General features: G+C 37.5%; 1 protein-coding gene across 1 annotated transcript in view; it reads left to right on the top strand.

The window, feature by feature from the left end:
* ROR2 (receptor tyrosine kinase like orphan receptor 2) overlaps nt 1–23,501 on the top strand; it is a 115,276-nt gene that overhangs the window by 50,240 nt on the left and 41,535 nt on the right. Inside the window, exon 2 of the mRNA XM_008640165.2 lies at nt 19,672–19,749. Within this exon, the coding sequence (XP_008638387.2) occupies nt 19,672–19,749 (78 nt within the window). The remainder of the gene's footprint in view (nt 1–19,671; nt 19,750–23,501) is intronic.

The raw sequence follows: 23,501 nt of genomic DNA on the forward strand, positions 1-23,501 counted from the left end.
TGGAAAAGAGTATTTTGCAGTGATCAGAGCTATTGACGGTGTCAACCGCTGGAACAAAAGTGCACGCAGTGCTACCCAGAGCTAGGGAACTGGGGTGCCACCATCAACTCCCAATGCAAAGCTTCACAACTGTACTTTTCTTCCTCTTCTTTCTCACCTGAAGATCAGCTAAACCACAGATGCCATCACTGTCTTGGTTTGGTTACGCAGGCCCCCATCCCCATCTCCCCCTCCTCCCCCTTCTCCACACCTACTTTCCTATGCTTCCGCAGAAACAGACGTATTGTCCCAGGGGCAGGTTCTGTGTTTGTGTGAGTTAAGAGTGCGAGTCTGATGTCTTGGCTCATTAAAGGAAATGGAAATCCCATCTCACCAAGGTCATAAACACTCACCTTTGTGCAGGGTACGTGGTCACTACCAGTGTTTTATCATGAAACCCTTAACTTTTGTTATGTGCTTTGTGAGGTCTGAAATGCGGCATCCAGAATGCTGTTTTATTAATTTTTTTGAGCTAGTTTTCAGAAAATTACTCAAATTGCTACATTTTTGAATATCTTTTAAAAGGTGCATGCTTAAAAGATGCTGGAGGAGTGAGACTGCAGAGAAAAAACTCTGAAATATTATTTACTGTGTGTGTATTTATGCACATGCAGGTTATTCCTACCTATGTTGATGCTCTCTGCAATGTAATACAGACTATCTTTCATTCATACATTGTTTAGGTTTCCAATTGCCTACAAATAATGATCATTTCTCTTGGTGCTGTCAATTTTGAAGGGAAACATGCATTCAAAATGCTGGAGATAAGAGACGCAAGAATTTCTACTTCTGGGGACTCTTGAATCAGCAAGATCAAAAGGCTCCCTATTTGAAAAGGTTCACCCGTTTCTATTTTTGAAGGTCTGCAGAGCACCAGTCTCAGTTTTAAGTTCAGTTAGGAGATTGTTTAGTATGTAGGTAATAACTCTTCCATAACACGTCTCCAGAGCTGTTTATACATGAGCAAAGTTATACATTTCTGAAAATGAAAGGAGGCTTGAAAATGTAGCAGTGTCTGTTTATAGATTTAACAATGTTAAATCCTAGCAGTCAAAAAACATGACTAGTAGATGTGAGAAGTAAGCTAATCTACATTCTTTGCTTGCAAAAACTATTGCAAAAGATTTTATGGAAAAATATTTTACTCTTACAATTGCACAATTTTATTTCTACTTACTTTGTCGATGATTTCCTTCAGACACATAAACTGCACAGCCCATCTCTGCACAAATGCACAATTCCTAAAACAACCCAGTTACTGTTTAAACAGCTAGTATAAATAATGAACCACTCCATTACCAAGAATATAAATAAATGTAGACAAGTAAGGGTTCTCTAGAGCTGAAAGTTTAGGTTATGCAAAAACTTCGACAGCTGTAATTTGTAGGTCCTTGTAGGCTGAAGGGTGTGAGTGATGTAAACTCTAGAAAGCTGACATTTAATGTATGTCTATTTTGTCATTTTGCCAAAAGGCAGGACTTGACTGTTATGTTTCTTCTGCTGTGTAAAAACGTTGATAGGACAACATCTGGAAGAAAAAATTCCACGAAATGCCTTAAGCTTTGCAGTGGTGTAAACAGAGCCCAATGCTCTACTGCTTGATGAGTAACAAGTCAACATTTTAGAGAAGTCTGGTCATAAGCATCTTTTCCCTGGATAAAATAGGAGAGAAAAAAATATTATTTGAAATTAATTTTTTGACATGTTAAGATTTAAAATTAATTTAATTCTAAAAACTAGTTGAATCAGAAGTATGCATGTAATTAAATCATAATCTAAAAGGATTGTTGTTTCTTATGCTTTGGAAATTGAGGGATATATGACCTTTGGACCTGAGTCTTTAAGACCCCATATCCAAGGAGATAAATGGAAGCAGGTCAGTTGTCCCCTCTACCCTAAAATAATCACATATACACGTTACCCAAGGGAACCACAGTGGAAAATGGCTTGACCACACCTTAGAATTTGGTTAATTTTAGTGAGAACAAAACTTTCTATGTCAGTAAATTTAAGTGTTTTTCACTATAGCTAATGCAAGCCCTTTGGCTTAAATTGATGAAGTGAAAACATGAGGAAAATCAAGAGCTTTCCTTGGGTGGGAGGAAAAAGGGAGAAAGAGGGGGAGGAAAATTGGGAAAGATGGATGGAAAGGGAGAGAGGGCTGACTGAACATGAACCTACTGAGGTGAAATGTATCCTTACTCCTGGGAATTTAGTAAATACACAGGAAATGGTCTATATTTTATGACTCTTGTTCAGAATACTTACAGAAACACTGACGTCTATAGGATCACAGAATCATTAAGCTTGGAAAAGACCTTCAAAATCATCAAGTCTAACCCATGACCAAACACCACTTTGTCGAGTAGACCGTGTAACTGAGTTCCTTGTCCAGTGATTTCTTGAGTGCCTCCAGGGATATTGGCTCCACCACCTTCCTGAGCAACCCATTCCAATGGCTTGACAATCCCCAGAAAGTGAAGAATTTCTTCCTGATGTTCAACCTGAACCTCCCCTGGTGCAGCTTGAGGCTATGTTGTCTTGTTCTGTTGTACCTTGCCTGGGAGAAGGGGCCAAGCCCCACCTGGCTTCAGCCTCCTTTACTGCTGGTAATCTGAAAATGGCCACACAAGCAATCGTAAACTACCAAGGTGCTGTGCCGTGTTACTGAGAGAAGGTACAGAATTAAAGCAGGTTAGTGACAGGTGATCACAAACCTGATCTTCTCTTAGAGTGGGAGGGACTTTTGGTCTTGTGGACTCAAGAGTTGCGAGAAGAAGGGTTGCCAGTGAAAAACTGAGGCAAAAATTTGGTTGAGTACCTCAGCCTTCTATTCCTCCGTTTTTACCAGTTTGTCAGCCTTGCTTATGAGGTTTGGGAAGGGGCAGGGGAAATATGCCTGACCTTCTATATCTCTGACCTTCCTTTTCTGCCTCACACACCTGTAGAAACATTTCTCTTGTTATTCTTTGCATCCCTTGCCAAGTTCAGCTCCAGCTTTGCCTTGGTCACCAATCCTTATGCAACTGTACTACATCCCTGTACTCTTCCCCAGATACCTGCCCATGCTTCCACTGCCTATGCATTTACTTCTCGCCCTTTAGTTTGACCAGCTGTTGCTCCCCTACTCAGCCATGCCAGTCTCTTACCCTCCTTGATTTCCTACACCAGAGAATTGAGAAGTCCTGTGCTCTATGGAATTCTTAATTCTTAATCTATGGATTCTTAAAAGATCTGCCAGCTCTTTTCTACTTCCTTGTTCATGAGGACAGTTTCCCCGGGTTCCTACTGACTATTTCCTTGAAAAGCTGGAAGCTTGCTTTCTAAAAATTCTTCATTCTTTGTCTGATCTTTGCCATATCTCTCAGATCTGCACATTCCACCAGTGCGTGATCACCTCAGCCCAGGCTGCCTTCAATCTTGATGTCCTCATTTAGCTTGCTCATGCTGGTGACTAGCAGGTCCAGCATCTCGCCCCCTCTGGTAGGGCTTTCTATTACCTGGCTCCAGAAGTTATCCAAGAGTCTCCTGGCTTACCTAAAGCTTGCTGTGCTACCTTCCCAGCAAATGTCAGGGTGGTTGAAGTTCCTTGGCATGACAAAAGTCTTTGAGCACGATGCTTCCTGTAGCCTGAGCAAGAAGGCTTCATCCACAAGCTGCCCTGGATCAGGCAGCCTGTAGTGGACACTATCCACAGGGTTCCATTTGTTGCCTTAGACTCTGATTCCTACCTTCAGGCTTTCAGCCTGCTCATGGCTGTTCTTCTGAGATGGCTCTTCACACTCAATCCACCTCCTGATGTTGAGAGCAAGCCCTCCAGCCCTCCCTCCTCTCTTGTCCTTTATGAACAGCCTGTGAGCCATTGGTAACTGCACTCAAGAGCCACACATGGCATTTGTCCCACCAAGTAGCAGTGATTGCAAAAAGGCGACAGCTTTTGAATACCACAGTGGCTTCTAACTCATCCTGTTTGTTGCTCATGCTGTGTGCATTGGTGTAGAGACACTTCGCCAGGGCAGCTGGCCATGTGAGCTTTGTAGAGAAACAGCCCTTAATTTTTTTGGAGATATTTCACTGATGTCAAAGCAACATTTTGGTGGTGACATCACTCACGGAGTAATGTATTAATGGAACATCTGTTTCTTCAGTGTTGTTCGTTTCTCCCAGTTTTGGAACTCACCTTACTTTATTATTCTGTGTTAAGCATTACTGCACCTAAACATCTACTTTTGCATGTTTAGTCACTGGAATGTGGGAAAGCTACGGTACTTTAATCATACTTGAATTCTATAATAAATGATTTTGCTGAATATACCTCATTAGACACACTTGCAGGGAACTGACATAACTGGATCTTATAAGGACCTGACTGATATAATGTTTGTAGCTGATATGCTAGCACTTTGAGGTTGGAGTTATGTGCTGTATTCATTATTTAGAAAGCAAAGTGCATATGAAACAGTTTGGTTATCAATTTGCTTGTTGCTATTGGAGTTCTATGAATAACATTGTTACAAATATCTTTTAAAAAATAAATTAAAAGGATAGGAATTAGAATGCAGTAAATAAGAATGTGCCATAGCCTTTTATACTAACTAAAGCAGCAAGGGGCTGTTGCTCATGTCAAATTTCTCCATAAATTGTAAGTCCACTAAGAATTACCGTTTTATGACTTGGGCCAATAAGGTCACTTAAAATCTGCCTAAAAGCCTTGTTACAGTAACGTAATACCGTATATATGCTACCTCTTTTGTATATGAAGTAATTTCACGAACTCCTGCCCAGCCAAATGGTCGAAAGTTTGTGGTAGCCTTTGTCTCATGGTAATTGGTGGGTGGGAAAGTGGATTATGGTAAATGAATTCAGTTCTTCTGTAACTACTAAAAGTTGAGTGGCAGTGCTGTGGCCAGAATATTATTCAAAGCTGAATTTTGCAGTCTGTGAATGTCCTTCTTCATCACTGTAATTTAATCTTACTTTGCCATTTTGTAGACCTTTTCCAGGAAACGCAGAAAAGTGTTTCATGCCAATTAAGGATTTCATCTGTTATTGTTCTTTTCTCAAACTCCTATTAGCTGTTGTATGCATGCAAGAATTGCAGTGCCAGGTACTCAATTCTGACTCCTTTTCCAATTTCTTCATGGAAATTTAGATTCTTTCATGGGTTTCTCAGGGAGGGCTGGTTTTTTTTTTGTGTACTTATTTTCATGAAGAAGAAGACAAAAACAGGAGGAAGAAATATGTATATGTAAAGCAGTTTATTTTGTTTCTTCTATATGCATAATAAATTTTTTCTGTTCATTTGTTAGGTTTAGGTTAACATATTAAATTTGTGTGTTCAAGTTTACCACTGTGTTAGAGAGGCATATATAAGGAGAAAATGGAGTTCATTTACCTTGTGTTATAAATAAGATTTCCTTCAGTTTGACTAGTATTTAGTATTACTGGATATAGTTATGTGTATAAATATATAGAGAATTTTCTTTTTTTGATGAATAAATTAATTCACTGTTCATTTTTTTCCAAGTAGGAGAAAATACAAATAATATATAATTTCATTGAATCAATACACAAAATAAAAATAAATACTCTTAGAATATGTTTTAGGTATTGCTTTCATTAGGCTTTTCTAATGATATTTTTCTTCTGAATAGTGACACAAAAACAATGTCTGCTGTATTGCATAGTCAGGAGATACATATGGACAGCCAAGTAACTGAGCAGAGCACTTAATAACCAATTATCTCTACAGTGCTTACTTTATCAAATGAGAGAGGTTAGATATTTCAGATTAATCTATACAAAGCAGAATACAGAGACAGAGCAGAGCAAAACAGACTAGCCAAGAATGACATGGTCAAGGGTAATATATCAATCATTTGGTTTTCTGGGTCATAGTAGTTTTAAATATTTGAGAATCCATTCTAAGTGTAATACAGAGTTCTTTGTTTTGTTTTAGATCTTTGACCAGATCTTATCTACATTCATAGAGCTGGACTGTAAATCACCCAGTCTCTTTCAAGTTGGCTGCTTTGTAGAAAGTCTAAAAGGCAGTAAGTAGTGAACATAGTAGAGGATCCGCAGAAGCTTTTTTTGTAGTGGATGTTTAATTTCATATCTACCAACAGAAAGTGCAGCACATACAAGTAACCACTCCAGACATTTCAAAGATGTTTTTATTCAGTGCCACAGCAGACAGCTAATGGTTAGGTTGTGCTTAGCATCTCAGTTCCTTCTTTGAACAAAATTTCCTAAATATTTTCCCAAAGCATGAGAACATGCATATATACAAGGAAAAATAACCTTCCATACAATTAGTTAACACAGTAACTGCTACCTCTAATTCAGGTACTCTATCAAGATTTAAAATTTTGGCTGTAGTTGAATTTTCTTACAGAAAGATGTAGATTCTCACAAATCCCAGACTGAGGAAGAGAAACTGGATGTTCACCAAAAAAAAATTGTAATAAATAACAAACATTTTTAAAAGGTAAGTGCTGAGAAATTAATTCCTGAAAACAGTAGAGAACAAAAAGCTCTGTTTTCTTTAAACTGCTGCACGTGTAATGAAGTTTCCTTGTCTTAGGTAAGATGACAGATCACTCTGACCACTTTAATGATGGCATCTCTGTGCCTGCCAGCAAAGATAACTAGTGGTAGCTAATTTTTATGGTAGTCTTTTGTCATGTAAAGGTTATAAATGAAGTTGAGCCTCCGGGCAACCATTAGATAACTATTTCTATCACTCTGATGCTTTGCCAGGTTAAATTCAGGTGGCTGGGTGTATTTCATATCAGGCAGTCACACTTTTGATAGGAAACAACTGTTCACCTTGTATTAATTTTGACTTGTGTGGGCGGCAAAAGAGTGAGATGAATGAGAAGAAATGCACTCTGCTTTCAAGCCATCTTGCCAGCCAGCTGTCTTGTACCATTGCGAGTTGCTCTCTTCCATCCTGCTTGACTGGGCATGCCACTCCTGCTCCTACCGCTTGACTCCTTCCAGTCTTGACTGAGCCCCTCAGTTGTCCAGGGTGTGCTCAAACTGCTGTCCTCTCCATCTGTGGCAGTTCCCTCTCTGAATCTTCTGCTGTGCCAAATACCACAGATCACAGCCTGTGCAGGAGTGCAGAACAAGCTGGTAACTATCTGATGGGCTCTGTAGCAACTAGACCTGGGAAATTCACATAGCACAGAGAAAGTGGTTTTTACTACATGTGCTAGGAAGGATGGAAAGATTTGATTCTACTTTTTTTAAAACCAGAGGAAACCCACTTAATATTTGGCAAAATATCCAGTATTGAGAATAAAGAACATTTGCCATTAAAAAGTTGCCTGTTAAGCTTAGCAGTTTTCTGTCTTTATATTGCACAGTAAGTGGCAGCTGTACAAATGTTAATTCCGTCTACATCACACAAAATGGGACACGTTCACTGAAGCTTCATTATCAACAAAAGTCTCAGATTCCTACAAGTACCTAGAATCGTGTCATTTCTTAATGTTGCTCTCCACTATAATGTCTGCTTTAATTGTTGTGCGAACAGATGTATTCTGCTTCTAGCAGCCTTTCCTCTTATTAGAGTTAGCATTATGGCTCACAAGGGTTAGGAATGAAGACCAGCATTTTCGGCATTTGCATGCAGTTACTGTTGTCTTCTGTGTTCTTTGCACTTCAGGGGTGGACCCAACCAATTTTCCAGTGGTAACTGCTGCTGCATCCTCACAGTTTATTTCACTCCCATCTGTGATCATGTCTGCATGATCAGACGTGAGCTTTTTGTTGCATTTGTTCAAAATGAGAGGGTATCACTTCAAGTGAGTGCTTTTCTGAAAACACATCAAGCTGTGGTTGTATGTGACTTTAAGACAAGTTTTGTTCAATATGTAAGTACAAATTCAAGGTCATTGAACTGGGCCATAAGTTAACCCTGAAATGTAAAATTGTTTCTCACTTGCTTGTCATGAAAACACGTGTTTGACAGCCACAGTATTTTTGATGGCATAGAAGGAAGACTGACCACGTGATGAAAAAAACTATGTCAGTCCTGCTGTCAGAGCAACAAAAAGGTGGCAAAGTTTGCAGTTTGCAAAATAGGAGTTTATACATATAAGATTCAGAGCTCTTCGATGGAGAAGGTACAACTTTGAAAGTGCACTGGCATTTGTACCCAATTGTTCTTTTCGGACAATTAAAATGGCAGCATGGCAGCCTTGAATGTTGCAGCTGGAACAAAGCATTAATACAATGGTTAAGGCTGCTTAGAGTTGTTAAACTGGGTAATGAGCAATGATAGTGGGAGCTCAGGAAATTCCTTCCTGGTATAGGGAAATAGGTGAGTTGGGTGGAAACTGCTAAGTGCTTTGAGCTTGCTTGCTAGTGGGTGCATGCCTGGGCTCTCTGCACTGCAGGGTTAAGGAAGCTGTTCCTTGCTTTGCTTTCAGGCAGGCACAGCAGAAGAGGCTTCCTAAGCATCCTTATGACCATGTTTTCTATTGTCAATGGGACTCTGACCGAGTTTTCATTTAGTTCTTTTACTATCCACTCATTGAAAACAGTGTATCCACATCTGGAAGCATTCCACACACACTGTTTTTCACCTCAGGTATCTACTCTTGTTGCATTATTTTTCATGAGAAGAACATAAGCAAATAATATATCATCTCTTTTTGTCCAGAAAACTGTTGTTTAGCTCTGTTAATTAAATAACAAAAAGGAACCATATCAAAGTCCACTTAAGCATCTGAGCTTTTTATCCCCTTTCTGTAGAAGAAAAGGTATTTAAAAAACAGCAGAAAGAGAAATGGGAGTTTCTTTCAGAGCATTATTACCATTATGACTTCACTTTATGCATTCAGTTGTAATCCAAGAAGTCAAACAGATTCTGAAGTAGGAAGAAGATATTTCCTATGTAGACTGGACAAAACTTGTCAGCAGAAATAATTTGGGGTTTAGATATCTACTCTCAAATGAAGAGATATAAATAATACTTAAATTATACTATTAGTATTATTTAAATAAATAACCTCATACCACAAAATGTAGAAAAGCCTGCAAAAACAAAAACATATATTTAAAATTTCTGGTTAGAGTAACTGGTTTGCATTTTTCAATGGCTAAAATATAGATCAGATATTAGTTTCCTTTACACCATGGCACACTTTCTTATCTTTTTCCTCCCTTTTCTAGTCACAGAGGCAAATGTTCACACATGCGCATGCACGTATGCACACAGAGTAATGTTTAGCCACAACAATATTTGATCTGGTCAAAAGTGGTGGGGGTGCTCACTAGTGACCTGCCTGGCTGCACCAACTGCACATCAACTTTCTCTCTCCATACTTGCTCCATGGCCTTCAGAGCTGTACTGTTCATAGGGGGAGAGAAATTAATATTTTCTGTCTACACAGACCATAGCTAATTACTCATTATAAAGAGAACTTCCAGTGGAAAATAATGATTTTTAAACTCTTGGTCTAAAAACCAAAATACTTTATGATAAAGAGAAGTTTGCCCTCTCTAACTATTGAATCTGGTATATTTAACTTATTTTTGTTACTGGTCATGATCAAAATCAATAGTAAGTAAACTTTACTCATGATCAGCTACTTCTCTTTGAACACAGTATTTGATATTAATTTTAGCAATATTAGTAATTTTGTAAAATTCCAGTCTACTCTGACTTAGAGCAGACAAATCCCAAGTGCTTAGGTAAAGCTTCAGATAGCCAGTATAGTATTCTATCTCCTTGGGTCTTTAAAAAATAAGTGATACTTTTTGATAGGAAAGAGCATGAACATCTATTTGTAATACTTGGTGGTAGAAAAAGGCATGTACATCTATTTAATGATTTTATTGAAGGATGAATAATGCCCTATCATTAGCTCACTTGCCAGCCTTGGTTTCTTAAAGTATTGATAACCCTGCTCAGGAGCCCAGGTTTCTCAAATTAGTATCAGCTCCTAGTGCTTGAGAATTAATTATTCTTTGGTTTCCACTGTATACTTCTGGTCAGGGAGATGTTTATAATACTTACCATAAATAATACAAAAACTGCTGTGATTAATATGAACATGCTATTTGCTCTCACTGTTTTACAGAGGGGAGAGTAGCTAGCTGTAGCCTCCCTACCATCAAAGGCTGGTGCTGCAATTCCTGCTTGTGAGATACAATTACAGAGTGAAAACTAAACAACACATAGGAGAGGTTTTTTGCACTTACCGTAGTTCCTCTGCTGTAGTTGTCAACCCAGTCAGAATAACCATTAGTATAGGTAATAACTTCTACTGTATTCTCTTACACTTGGTTGTGATCTGTGCTATTTTTATTTTGCCTCTTAGGCTGAAGGAGTTTATTACTGTTGTTTTGTTTCAAATATAGGAAAGCATTTAAGAGAGTGCTTAGAAATAAGCCCATTTTCAAGTGTTTTTCTGACTCGGGTTGCTTTCCTGAACTGAAGTGTTAAACATTTCAGCCTAAGGCTGCAAACAGGACTGGCATTTTTGGATTGTACTCCTTTTTTTCTTTCAGAAAAAAAGAGCACTGTGAAAATCATTGTTTATCCCAGTTGATGGAGTGTTATACTCATAAATCATGATTATTTTCAACCTTTTGGTTGAGATTATTTTGTTTTCACAGCCAGAAGCAGTAAAATAATCAATCATGTAATAATGCCATGGATAATTATCATGTTGCTTGGTGTTCTTTGAGCTACTGCAGGTGTGTTCAGAGCCTCTACTGGTTGTGTTTAAACTGTGATTTTACAACTGAGGTGGTGAAGAGCTTTGGAATGTACCCACAATTGCTTTACTTTTTTTTTTTCCAAAGTATAATATGTTACCAACAAATACCACTCATTATGAAATCTACAATTACTTGTGGCATTTTTTTTTCTATGATTCAAAGCTTTTATATGCTCCCTGGTATACTGTCTCTGACTGCTTAGCATACAGTTGTACAGAAAAGCTGTTTGTGATAGCTAGTAGACTTAGTTACATTTCTGCTAAATTAGAAATTACATTGAAATGTTTTTGTGGCTTAAAAAAACTCAGGTATTTTTCACTGTAAATACCATGGAGTTAATTCTTACTTTTTAAACATTCAGAAGAGTTTTATTATTTTAATTTATTTCCAAATAGTGCTTTATGTTCTGCTTTTCTTGGAGTTTCTCTGTCACAGATTTGTCTGAAATTCTGTGATCAGTTGTAGTGATATAAATCACCACAGTCATCCAAAAACTCTCTTCCACTTTTTCCCCATCTTAGCTTCTTTCTTCCATGCTGCTCCCTTCTTTGTGCTGACTCGAACACTCATGCAGCTGCACTAGGAACCACATCAGGGAGCTAACCTTTTCCCCTCTCAGCCTCTGGGCAACTGAGGTACAAAAGATTAAGGGATATTTACTGCAGACAGGAGATTCAGGTGCCCACATGCTTTTGAAAATCCTGGTAGACATCTGTCTGCATCTTTTGGCATCAAATTCTTTTCTAATCCGGCCTGAGGTGACTTGGCCAGGACTTTGCAGGAAGCCTTAAGAATTGAAAATAGGATTTGAATATCCCTTCAGAATATAGGCTGTGTTCTGTTAAATGTTCTCCACTTTGCATTTTAAAATAAGAGGACCTGGACTTTATTGTAACTTTATCAAAGTGTTTTGGCTGTGAATTAATAGAATAATTTGTAATCCAAAGCTTAACAGCTTCAAAACTTAGTCGCACTCTAAAAATGTTGACTTAAAATGAGTATCTTCTTTTCCATGGGTCCTGTTCGTTTCACTGTAATGTTTTGACAGCTGTTAATAAGGCTTCTTCTGTGACTGAAATCTGAACAAATCCTTATCTCTGGTTTGTCTCACTAGCATTTCTGAATTCTCATTTTAAGTGGCAAATAGGAGCTGCAGGAGGAAGAATCTAAGTTATTTAATAGCTAAGGTTTATGATGAGAATTGTGCAATGAGAGGATAAAGATTGACTGTGCAATTGAAAATGCAGCTGTGTGGTTAATGTAAAATACGCTTTAACAGTATGAGGCATTGAAATAAATCAAGGTATTCATTGAAGTCTGTGTTTGAATCCCTGTTAATAATGACTTATCTGATTTCGTTCTTCTCACACTGACTTCACCCTACTTGCTAGGGCGCCTGGTTGATGACTAAGAAGATAAACTGTGTCTTCAGTATATTTTTTTCTGTTTTGAGGGTTCATTGCAGCTCTCTGTGAAAATGAAGAATCATTCCTTCTCTGTAGTTTTGTGCTGATGACCAGCTGATCTTTTTTACTGTTTTAGAGTGGTTTGATGGTAGGTTTATAAGGTTCATTTAATTTAATGAATAAGTTCCTACAGGAATATTGTGAAATTTATAAAGTGTTTTTTTCATCATGCACTTGCATTGAACCAGTATTTGGAAACACACTGCTAGTCTATCCTGGATCAATCTGTGAACAAACATTCACAGTAACAGAGATTAATGCACTATGCAGATTCCTTCTTTATGCATTTAACTGACAAAATACAACATTTTGTATCTCTCTAAACCAGTGTTTGAGAAATGAATCTTTGCTGTGCAGAATGAAGGTGATTTAACATTTATGTGTTTTTAAAATTTTATTTTAAATTAATGATATATTTTTGATCCAAATAACTATACTCTTTTTATTGGTACAGGTCATAAACTTTGTACCTGCCTTTGTCCTGTACGTTATGGAACAGAATGTTTTTCCTCATACTTACTGAAATGAAAATATTTCAATATAGCTATTAGGTAAAGCAGAAAAAAGTGTGTAGAGTGGAAAATCCATGCTAATGAAACAAGATGTTTGCTTTAACAAGGAATGCTCTTGAGTTGTGGGAATGTATTCTGTATAACTCGACCTTGGCTTTTTTAAAGGTTTATTGTCTGTGGTTTTTACCAGCTTTCTGAAGGTTCTGTGACTTGTAGGCTGGTGTTGCTTTTACTTTAAATACAGTTTTTAAATGTTACTTTGATATTATAACAGAGCATGCTTAAAAGAGCTTACTCCCTTTCTAATGGCTTTGTGGTGAGAACTTTCTATTGAAATGAATTTTGCTGAAAGTAATTTTGAAGAATTTTGAATGGCCAAAGAATAAATTTAATTAGTTAACATACTAACCTATGAAGAGTATGCTTTGTGAGCTGATAACCAGCTAAGAAGTAACTGTTTTGCAGACTTCACCGTTGTCTCAGTAGAGAAACTGTAACAGAAAGTGAGAGTTATTTCCCCCACCTTCAGCTATTTTTATGTGAAGCTTGCAGCATTTAAGGAAGGTGTGCCGTGAAGGTTCTAATCTGCCATCACTATGAAAGGGGTGCACTGATTTTATGCTACAAACTGCATCTTTTGTAGCCTATTCACCACCCTTTACAGGTCTGCCAAGCCCACTCTGCAATTGGTTGCCAGGGGCTGCAGATGTTGGAAAAGAGAAATTTCAATGAAAGGCCCTGATTCAGCAACCCAAGCAGCCTGCCTTCCCCAGCCAAAGTAATCAGATTGGCAGCTGAATCAAAGGGTACAGTGGGCCCTTTGTTTGGGAGCTCCAGAGGCTAGTAATTGACAGAAGGTCAACAAAGTTTTATGAAGAAAAGAACAGAATATTAGAGAGTATTAGGCTGAAAAGAGAGAGTTTGGGAATTTTATGTTATTAGAAGAAAGTTAGTACCCAAGTAAAAGGTTACAGCCGCAGGAAGCAAAGGTTGCATATTCATGCTTAAATCTGAAAATGGTTTCAGCTACAGAAACAGGATTATTGATGAGTGGAAGAAACATCGGAACAAAAATTTGCAGTTTTCCTAATTACAGACCTGTGCAATTTTTAGTGTTGAAGGATTTATTTGTAAGCTTTGGGATTTAAAATACAATAGTAGAAGGATGGTTGTTTTCCTCATAGAATCACAAGATTGGAAAAGATCTTAAGATCTGTTTCACCTGGGAGAAGCAGCATCTATTACCTGCGCAATATCATATGAATTAGAAGGTTGCCAAATCTGCCACACTGGACAATTTTGTCCACTGAGACCTCTGTATTTGAAGAATACTGGTTCTCAGTCCATAGCTAATCTTCTTCAGACCAAGAAGGCATAGTAATTATTATGTTTTTATTTTCTTAGTCACATTTTGTAGACTATCTTCATGGTGCAAGTTACTGTATTTTAGTTTTACCCTCATCCATCTTGAAATGGAATACAGAAAATTGGAGAAAGTAGTCTAGGGCCTTATTAGCTTTGAGTAGATGGGGAAGATTACTGCTGTTTATGTGTTCTGTGTGAAATCTGCCTTGTTTGCAATACCTTGAGATTGTTGACTTATGTCCGATTCTAATCAGTGTAAGCCAAGTCAACGTTGGCTTCTATTTTAGCTATTACTCATCACTCTGCTTTATTGTAAATGCTTAAAAATAACTTCTTTGTTCCATTATTTTTCCAGGAATTGAAGTTAAGCTGATAGCTCTATAATTCTCTGGCACTCCTTTTTTTATGCTTTTTAATAAATAATAGGAAATGTCTGTGCAATTTCTCATCTTTTAAGATCTCATCTGCACTCTGCAAATAATGAAAGACAGTTACTAACATTGCAGGATATTGCATCAGTCAGACCTTAACTGCTCTAACTCAATCAGGCCCACTCTGGTTGAAAATACCTGAATCCTATTTTTCTCCTTCTGTGTGAGGCTGAGGCCTTGGTTTGTCCCTGGTATCAATTATGGCAACCCCCTCCTTGTGACTGGCTTTTTGATGAAGATTAATGCATTGTTTTGATGTCTGCTTTTGGCCATGAGCATTTTGGAATCTGTTTATTGCAATTACCTCTCAAGTAATGAATGTGAAATCATAGCCATTTCAGAGGAAAAAGTTTGGCTCTTTTATGATGAGTGGTGTATGCCCTGTGAGTTGATACTGTGATCAGTTGGGCAACTTACTTTCCAAAAGTGTAAAAGTACCTTCCTGTCTCAAAAACACTCGATATTTCCTTCTGTATTCTGTTGGTCATTGGTGCATAAAATAGAGTGGTGGGGCTACCTGTGTTGGATCTTGTCGGTAAGAAAGTCTTCCTCATATTTTCAGGAGAAAGGAAATTTAAAAGTAAGCGATAATTGTTCATATATAAGCAGGAAAATAATTTTCTGTATCACCTGTCCCCTTGCTGCAGTTCGCTGTAATAAATCAAAGGAACAGAATGCATTTTGTACATCATAAATATAGATTATTATACTTACTTTAAATATGGGTTTTCTTTTGGAGTGGGATTTTCCATAAGGTGAAATGGCTTGCTTTACTGCCTTGAAAAGTTAAGGAATAATTTTTGTGTGAGTGAGCAGTTTAAAGGAGTTACTATTTACAGCATCTGCATTTTGCTTGACTGTGTTCCCTGAAAAGAGGATTAATAAAGTATTCCTTAGTATCTGACACGTGGCACATCTGGCACATGCCTTGTCCCATACTGGCCACTGACATTCAGGCTGAGTTCTGGTTCTGTTGAAGTTTTGTCTGGTCATGCAATGTGCAAGGAGGACACTGCACTCATGACCTCTTCTACGTAGCACTCCCACTGCAGATGTAAATTGAAGAAGTGGGTCTTCAGAAATAAGCTGTGATACACTTAATGTCTGCAGAGAGAACATATGGTAGTGAAAAGTGTGAGAACAACCACACAGGAGCAGATGAGGCATCTGTGCAATGCTGTGTTGTGGTTCTGATGGCTGCAAAAAAGGAAATGCTGAAGTAAAAGTGTAAGAAGAGATCCAGGTACATAGTACTGTTCTGTGCTGGGTATTTACCCAGCCTCCAGCCATTTTTAACTTGGGGACTTCCATGCCCACATAGGATTTCTGTGAGATAGTTAGGTCTCATTGAACCCAGTCTCAGCTGTAGCCCATCTGAACTCTGCACTTAGTCTAACCACATCTCCTCTGAGAAAACCTTACCTTGTTATACCTTTGTTTTGAAATTGATGGTTGCTATTTTTTCTAATACTGCCATTTTTTCCAAGAGATTGATCCATCCACTGTGTAGAGCTCATAACTCCATAGAGCTTCACTGTCATTGAACTCAGCCATCTGCTTCTCAGAGTGACAAACCCTAGCAGCAGTAAAAAACCTGGTTTATAGGTAAATATTCTCACTGAATTGGACTTCTCTGAAACTCTTCCAACTCTTCTGTACCCTTTTTGAAGTGAGAGAGCGTCAGCAGCACACGATGTTCAATGTTCTCCATGTGTGAGAGCAGAGTGAGTTGGTAAGGTCACATCTAAGGTTCAGTTATTGACCATTTATTTTCTCACCAGTTTTTAATAACAACTGTATAGCGGATTGCTGCTGTTCTTCCAGTTTTGTGTTTTGCAGGTCTACCTCTTTTCTTAGCATTGTATAACAATTCTGCGTTTGTTATAGATATAAAAAAAGATGTGACTATCTGACATCTTTGTGATGTCTAGAACCAGTTTAATGAACAATTATGTTTTTCCTAGTACTAGTTTTTTACTGATAAAAACTGACAGTGAAAGTTGGGCACCTTAAATTATTTCTTGGACTTTTTTCTACTTCAGGGAGTAGAACAACACATGAATATCCTTCTAGGAAAAGATACCAAAAGTAGGAAGAAGAAAAGCATAATAGAATACCCTTACAGAAATATTGATTAAATGAAGTGAGAAAAGGGAATAAAAAATCAGGAGTAGACAGGAGCATGGTTCTGTAGGGGTCTTCAAACAAGAATAAGACTGGAGAGAGTTGGTGATGAGATGTGATCAGGGTGCATCTGTGCTATAGTTAGGAAAATTGGAAAAAAAATATTACGAGAATTATTGTTTGCTGAGGTAAACACCATGGACTCACTCCTAGCAGGAAAAACATACTATGTTATTAATGTAAAACCAGAAAACATGGAAAATAATATTCAACAGGAACACTTTTCTTTAAGTTCTGGAATCCAGAATTTTAAAATTCTCTTTAGTGCAAGAGAAAAGGTTTTATTTTGTTATAGTGACTTGCTGGTTGCCTTTATAGTGTTAAAAACTTAATTTTTCAAATTGATAATAACTCTTCGGTGTTTTAAGTTGTGGTACAGAAACTTTAGGATTAAAGCTTGGAATTTGTCATAAATGTGGCTGAAGTGGCATTTTGCAGATTACAGAAAATATACATTTTTCTTTCATAAAAACAAGTTTAAGTGACAGATCTGATTTGTATTTATAACTTGCAAAGTATACAAAGGATTTTAATTTTAATTTTTCTTAGTTCTGGAGATTTTGATGATAGGTGGTGTCTATGGTTTGTAATTGTTCTCTGGTAAAGCACATCTGGAGATTAATGTTTTTTCCAGACAGAAGCATATCAAGTACAAGAGTGAATCACATAAAACTATTATTGAAACTTTTTCAGAACAGCAAATGCTTTTGTTTCTTTCCACCTGAGTTTTGAAAAGCTTAAAAAAAATAATATATATGGGTGTGGGAAGGAGAGATGAGAGAGGAGAACATTTCTGTGCTCATTTACCTGACTTCTAATGTCTTTTTCTGTTGTAAATCCCATGAGATTACTGAAGAAATAGAAACAGCTCTTTTAAAGTTGAATGTGTGGTATTAAACCAAAAGTTTTACAGATCTCAGGCAGCCTGGAGTCCAGAGAGCTGAGTGTCAAGCAGTTTAGTGTCCTTAAGAACAGGTTTGTAATAATGTTCCATCCTGTGAATGCTGGTGGATTATGATCAGCAGAATAAAATATGGGCAAGTACTTGTGGACTAAAAAACTGATTCGTTTTCCTACTCTTCTTTTTGCTCTGTCTCATCTTGGATTTGTCTTCCTTGTGGCCAGTAAATGCTGCTGCGCCTTCTAAACCTCTTGTGTGACACAGAGAAGGTCAAGCAAGAGCAAGGGATAGAGGTCTTGCTGCCCCTTGGTAAGAACAAGATGTGATGTATCTCTCCTGAAATTTGACAGAATATGCCTGTCAAACAGTGCATTCACCACTTCACACTGAATCAAATAAATCGACAAAGCTTCAGTACAGTTAAAAAGTCAGGCGCTAATCTGTACCCTGCCTGCAGGGCTATGAAGACACACTGTGTTGGGATTTGCAATGGCAGAGCTTGGCAATGGCCAGCTTGGCCACCCATGTCCATTTCTCCCTGCAGTCTGCAGATGAATATTATCTATGATTTCCATTGGCTAATGCTAGGTGTGGCAGAAGATGGAGGACGTGTGCCCAAGCCTTAGCTGTTCCAAATTGAAAGTGTGTGTTACCAAGGGTACAACACCATCTTCACCATCACTCTAATTGGGGTATCTGGGAATAAGACCACAAATCAAGTGGTATCTCTACTATTGCCAGGCAAAGAACTTCAAGCAATGGGAGATAAAGGGAGAGATGATGTATGACAAGGTGACAGTACTACGACAAGACTTTCAGACCCAGCCTGTTGTAGAGAGCGTCTCTGATTTCTGTGTTTTACCTGGTAAAGGCAGGTTAGCTAAATCTGTCCTCAAATAATGGGTGAAAAAACAAACAAAAAACAAAGGAGTCTGAATTATTTTCTTCTTTCATAATATGGTGTAAGACAGGGGTGAAGTTACTTGTATTTCTTCAGTGAGACTTGCAGTCAGAGTGGTATTGTAGGGTTAGTTTGAAGGAAGGGTAATGGGGACAAAAGGAAGAGGGAGAGCCTTTTCTCTAGCTTCATTTCACACAAAACAATACTGTGAACACCCCTAACAGACTTACAATGAAGCCCAGATCTTTCACTTTGGATCTTGATGACCTTAGATTTACATATCTGGTTGATATGCTAAGGATGTAAGGAATTTGGATGATAGAATATAAATTGGAAAATATAAAAAAACCCCAGGAGGTGTAATTTTAGATGTTGTTTTAGTTAAAGCACATCTATACCTTTATTTGAGTTAGAAGTTGAGTTCTGTTCCTTACCCAATATTTTCAAAAGGGAGAGAAAACAGGTTGGCTCCTGATTTATAGTGGTTGGAGTTTTGCAAGACCTGCAAATACAAAGGAACCCGAAAGTACTCTCTGCAGGCTGCTAGATATGTTAGACATGAAAGAGGAGCACATACAGAAGATGTCTGTCTATTTCCTCACACTTTGAAATCCTTGGATAACAGTTGTTACATTTTCATTGCTAAAGATGTCTTTTAGGGATGAGGCTGAGAATAGGATAAGTAGTGATGATGAGCCTGACCTCTGGAGATAGAATCTGAATTACCATAATGTAAATTCAAAAGCAAATTTATGTCATTTTGTAGCTGAGACTGTCAATAAAGCTCAGGTACTGCTTAGTTTGCTAAGCCAGAATTGCTTCCAGGAAATGTTTGCATTCTTCATAAAAATGTGTGAATTTTATTCTGGTGAGAACTGGAATGTAGTTTTTAATGCTGTATATTTTGCCAAACACGAAGTAATCCACAAAGTAATTATTGTAGAGTTTTCTAATCTGCAATGGATAAATCCTGACCTTGTTGATACGTGTTTTTTATGTGCTATGTTTCCTGTCTGCTGCTCTGGAAGCAGAATATGGACTGAATGTGTTTGCTGAACTCACTGTTATAATGCTCTTTAACAGAGAGGTTAACTCAACACCTCAATTCAACAAAATCTTTTTTTCTTTGTAGGTGAAATGGAAATTCCAGATTCAAATGACCCCTTAGGTCATGTGGATGGACTTGAGAGACCAATTCCAACACCTAAAGGTAAAATGAGTTTTAATTTCATCACCCTGCTGAAGTATAAACATTCTTCAGAAAGGAGCAGCAAAATCCTGTTATTGTATATTCCCTATATTTGTCAATTAATACAAGTCTGTAAGGAAGGCAAGCTTGAGTGACTTAACACTTGTGATTCCAAGGAATAGCAAGGGATAGAAAGGTTAAAGGAGTCTATAAAAATTAATTCTGAAGCATGTTGACTCCTATCACATGGAGGGGTTAGATATTTGATCCAAACATAGAGGGCTGTTATTACCTTCTTAACGTATTTTTTTTCACGTGTTGCCATGAAATTGATTTAATTTTGTAGAGCACCACATTTGGCATCTCTGGGTAAACGTTAAGTATTGGTATCTTTAGTTTGAGGTAATCAAATCTAGACCATTACAACGCAAGAATATTTACCTTTTAAGTAGCTCTGTGAATTAATGCTTTGGTTTTTTAAACTGACTGTAGTGTCAGAATTTCTAGTTATTTATTAGTTAACATAAATTCTACGATACTTTACCACTTAAAACTATAGATACAAATCCTATTCTTGGATCTGAAGATGCACGTACTTACTGCAAATTGTGCTTCCAATTGCAGTTTGGTGCAACTTTCTAAAGCAGGACATTTTCAGTATTCTACCTGGAGAACCATGTTTTCTCAATTGTAGTACTGAATTTTTCTTTTTATGGGTGCACAGCTGTTGTAATGTCAACTCTTATGCTAGGGAAAAGTGTCAGATAGTCATGCCAGCTTCATTAATGAGCACATGTTGAAGTCTACAGAGCTCTGTGGTGTTGGCCAGATGTTCTTGCATTTTGTCTTTCAGAGGAACATAAAATTTGAGAGTACTTTGGAATATAGTCTCACTTCTCATACATATCCAATGTTATCTAGTCATTATTGTCCTCCTGAATACTAGTTAGATTTCTTACCCTGACTGCATATTAGGAAGTTTTATACAGAATCTTCCTTTAATTTTTGTCCATAAGACAGTAAAAAAAGATGTGTTTCTGTTTGCATGTGTGTAACCCCCTTGCTGCTCATTGTCAGTGTGGGAATAAGTCCCTCCTATTTGGAAAGAAGACCTGGTATACTCCATTTCTCAACTCTTTGCTGCTTTCAGAAGCTGCTGAAATATTTTAGAAGTTTAGAATTTGCCATCTATTATGGGAATAAATTTCAGTAATAGTCCCTCCTGTCAGTAGCACTGCATACTACCAGTTGTTTTATTCACACTGAAGTACACACTACTTTTGGTGGAAAAGGGCCGTGTTTAATCTTTAACTGCATCTGTTTGCCTGGCAAGTTGGTCCCACTTTTCTCTTTTGCTATGTCTGAGCTTTTATGACTACAGACACAAAAGAGTTTTGTTTTTTTTTCATGTGACAGTGCTTGGTTAAATTCTTGCTGAGAAAGGACTGCCAGTTATTTCCTTCTTTTCCAGAGCCACAGGCAATACCTGTCTGAGGAAGTAATTAATCACATCTCAAACATTTCTACATCATAAGAATTGTATATTTCCTTTGGGAAAAAAACAAAAAAGGAAGAAAAAAAGGGCCCCATGTTCTTAAATGATTCACTGGTATAGGATCAGTTGTTAGTTTGCAGCATGCCTGCTGTGGAAATGGCCTCATTTCGCTCCCCCCTTTTTTTTTTTAATGTGGGTACGAAATTCTGCATACAGGCAAAAATAATTGGAATGTTAGCCTGTGTGTTCTTGTGTCACAGTAGTAAGGTATTGGGTTTTGCTACCAAAAAGCACTGGGCAGTTCTACTTCAAAGTTTGGGCATACTGTTGAGACCATAGAAACAGTTCTTCAGCCCTTCCATCATATCAGCCTTTTTCCTTCCTTATTCTGATTTGCTTGTAACCTCCCATTTTTAAAATTTTTCTTATTTTAGAATAGACTAAAAACAGGCATGGAGATAACCAGCTTTAATAATACCCAAATTAAAAGCCACTTTAGAAGTACCAAGCATATTAGTCTCTCTAGAAGAGACTAGAATCTCTTCTCTAGAATCTTCCAGAAGTCCTGAAAAATGATTCTATCTCCAAATACATGACTGGGTTAAGCAAAGTATTATTAATAATGTGCATTTTAAAAAGTGTTGCAAGTCTCTTCCTACAAGTGAAGCTAGCCTTCTGATAGTTCATGAGAAGGGACCATGGCTTGGCTAGGGCTTTGAGGAGAATTTATCTTTCCCTGTTTCCTTTAAAAAAACACCTGAATGACTAAAAAAGCACTGCCTCTGGGGAATGTTTCACTGAAAACCAGAGCAGAGCAGTGAGCATTTGCTGTAGAAGAACTCAGGTCTGCTTTGGAATAAAAATAAAACACTTGGGCACAATTCTCCTCTCAGTACATTGTTTGCAAAGATGATACTTTCCCCAATCTTACTTTCAAGTCAGCCTCACTTGGTGTCTTTCTCTTTTGCAGAAACACTCTTAACATACTCTTACTGGGTCCTAAAACCCCACTGATTTCAGAGGATAGGACAATGTGCACATTGTGACAGTATTTCAAGGCTAATTCTGCTTCATTCCTAGATTGGCAGTTCATTCCTTGTTCCTAAGGACATTTCAAGAGCATGTGAACCAGATCAACTTATTTTACATGTTTCTGGATGGATTTTTGTACGTTGAGATCAAAAAAATAGGATGAAGAATGAGATGCAAATTGGATTAAATTAGGCTGTAAAGGTATCATTTCATCTGGAAATATTACCTGGCAGTATATAACAGTGTAGTTTCCTTAACTACTCGTGTGGGAGACCTGCCAACATCCCTTCCATTTCCCAATCTGGCTCCAATATACTGTAAATCACTCATCTTCATATTGTGATTAAATAAAACAGAGGGTGAAGAATTGGGGAGACTGTTTTTTATTTTGGAAAATGTTCTGTGCAAGGAATCATGAGTCTTAGGCTTCAATCTACCCTCCTTATTAGGATGGTGTTTCTCAGTGTATTTGGAGTTCTGATTTAGTTGTGGAAGGAGTCACTTTACTGGACTCTCACCACCTGCCAAGATGTTGTGGCGTCATTCATGTCCCCTAAACTCAAGTATTTACAGAAATGTTGTTACACACCTATTTGAATTTCAGCAACTTTCACATACATTTTCTCCTATTACAGTCTTCAGTTCTTTAATAAGCCTGGAAAACTGCACTTCTTTTATGTTCCTTATAGATTACCTGTCAATTTTGTGAACACTTTATGCTTAGTACTGTGTTCATAACACAGTAGATTTTGGAACAGTGGTGTCTTCCTCAGTTTTGCATGAGCTAAAGTCTGCATCCTAGGTGAAAAATTATGTCTTATTGTAGGAAAATGTGACTTTGCTTCTAGTGGAAATATCATTAGTTTAATTACTTAAAATACGGTCCCAAACCCCTTTTGTATTGGATATAAGTTTTTATTAGTCTTAAAATCCCAGTACAGAAATTCGCCATTTGAAAGAGTCATGGTGAGAAAGATCATGCTCTTTTATTTATATCTAAAAAAGAAGATTATTGGGATTTTGAACACTGGAAATTTTTATTCCATGAATCTGAAAATGGTCTGAATTTATGCAGTTAGGCGGAAAAAAAGTATTTACCCTTTTTTAAAAACAGCCGATTTTAAATTCTGAGTATCTCAAGCCGAGACTCTTGTAACCTGTGATGTGTTATGTAGTACTAAACTGATGGCTTTATGGGCTTTTTTGACTGTTGGATAAAGTTATTTAAGTAAAGATATACGTCTTA

This window comes from Corvus brachyrhynchos, unplaced genomic scaffold, assembly GCF_000691975.1.
Source record: "Corvus brachyrhynchos isolate BGI_N302 unplaced genomic scaffold, ASM69197v1 scaffold408, whole genome shotgun sequence".
Taxonomy (NCBI): Eukaryota; Metazoa; Chordata; class Aves; order Passeriformes; family Corvidae; genus Corvus; species Corvus brachyrhynchos.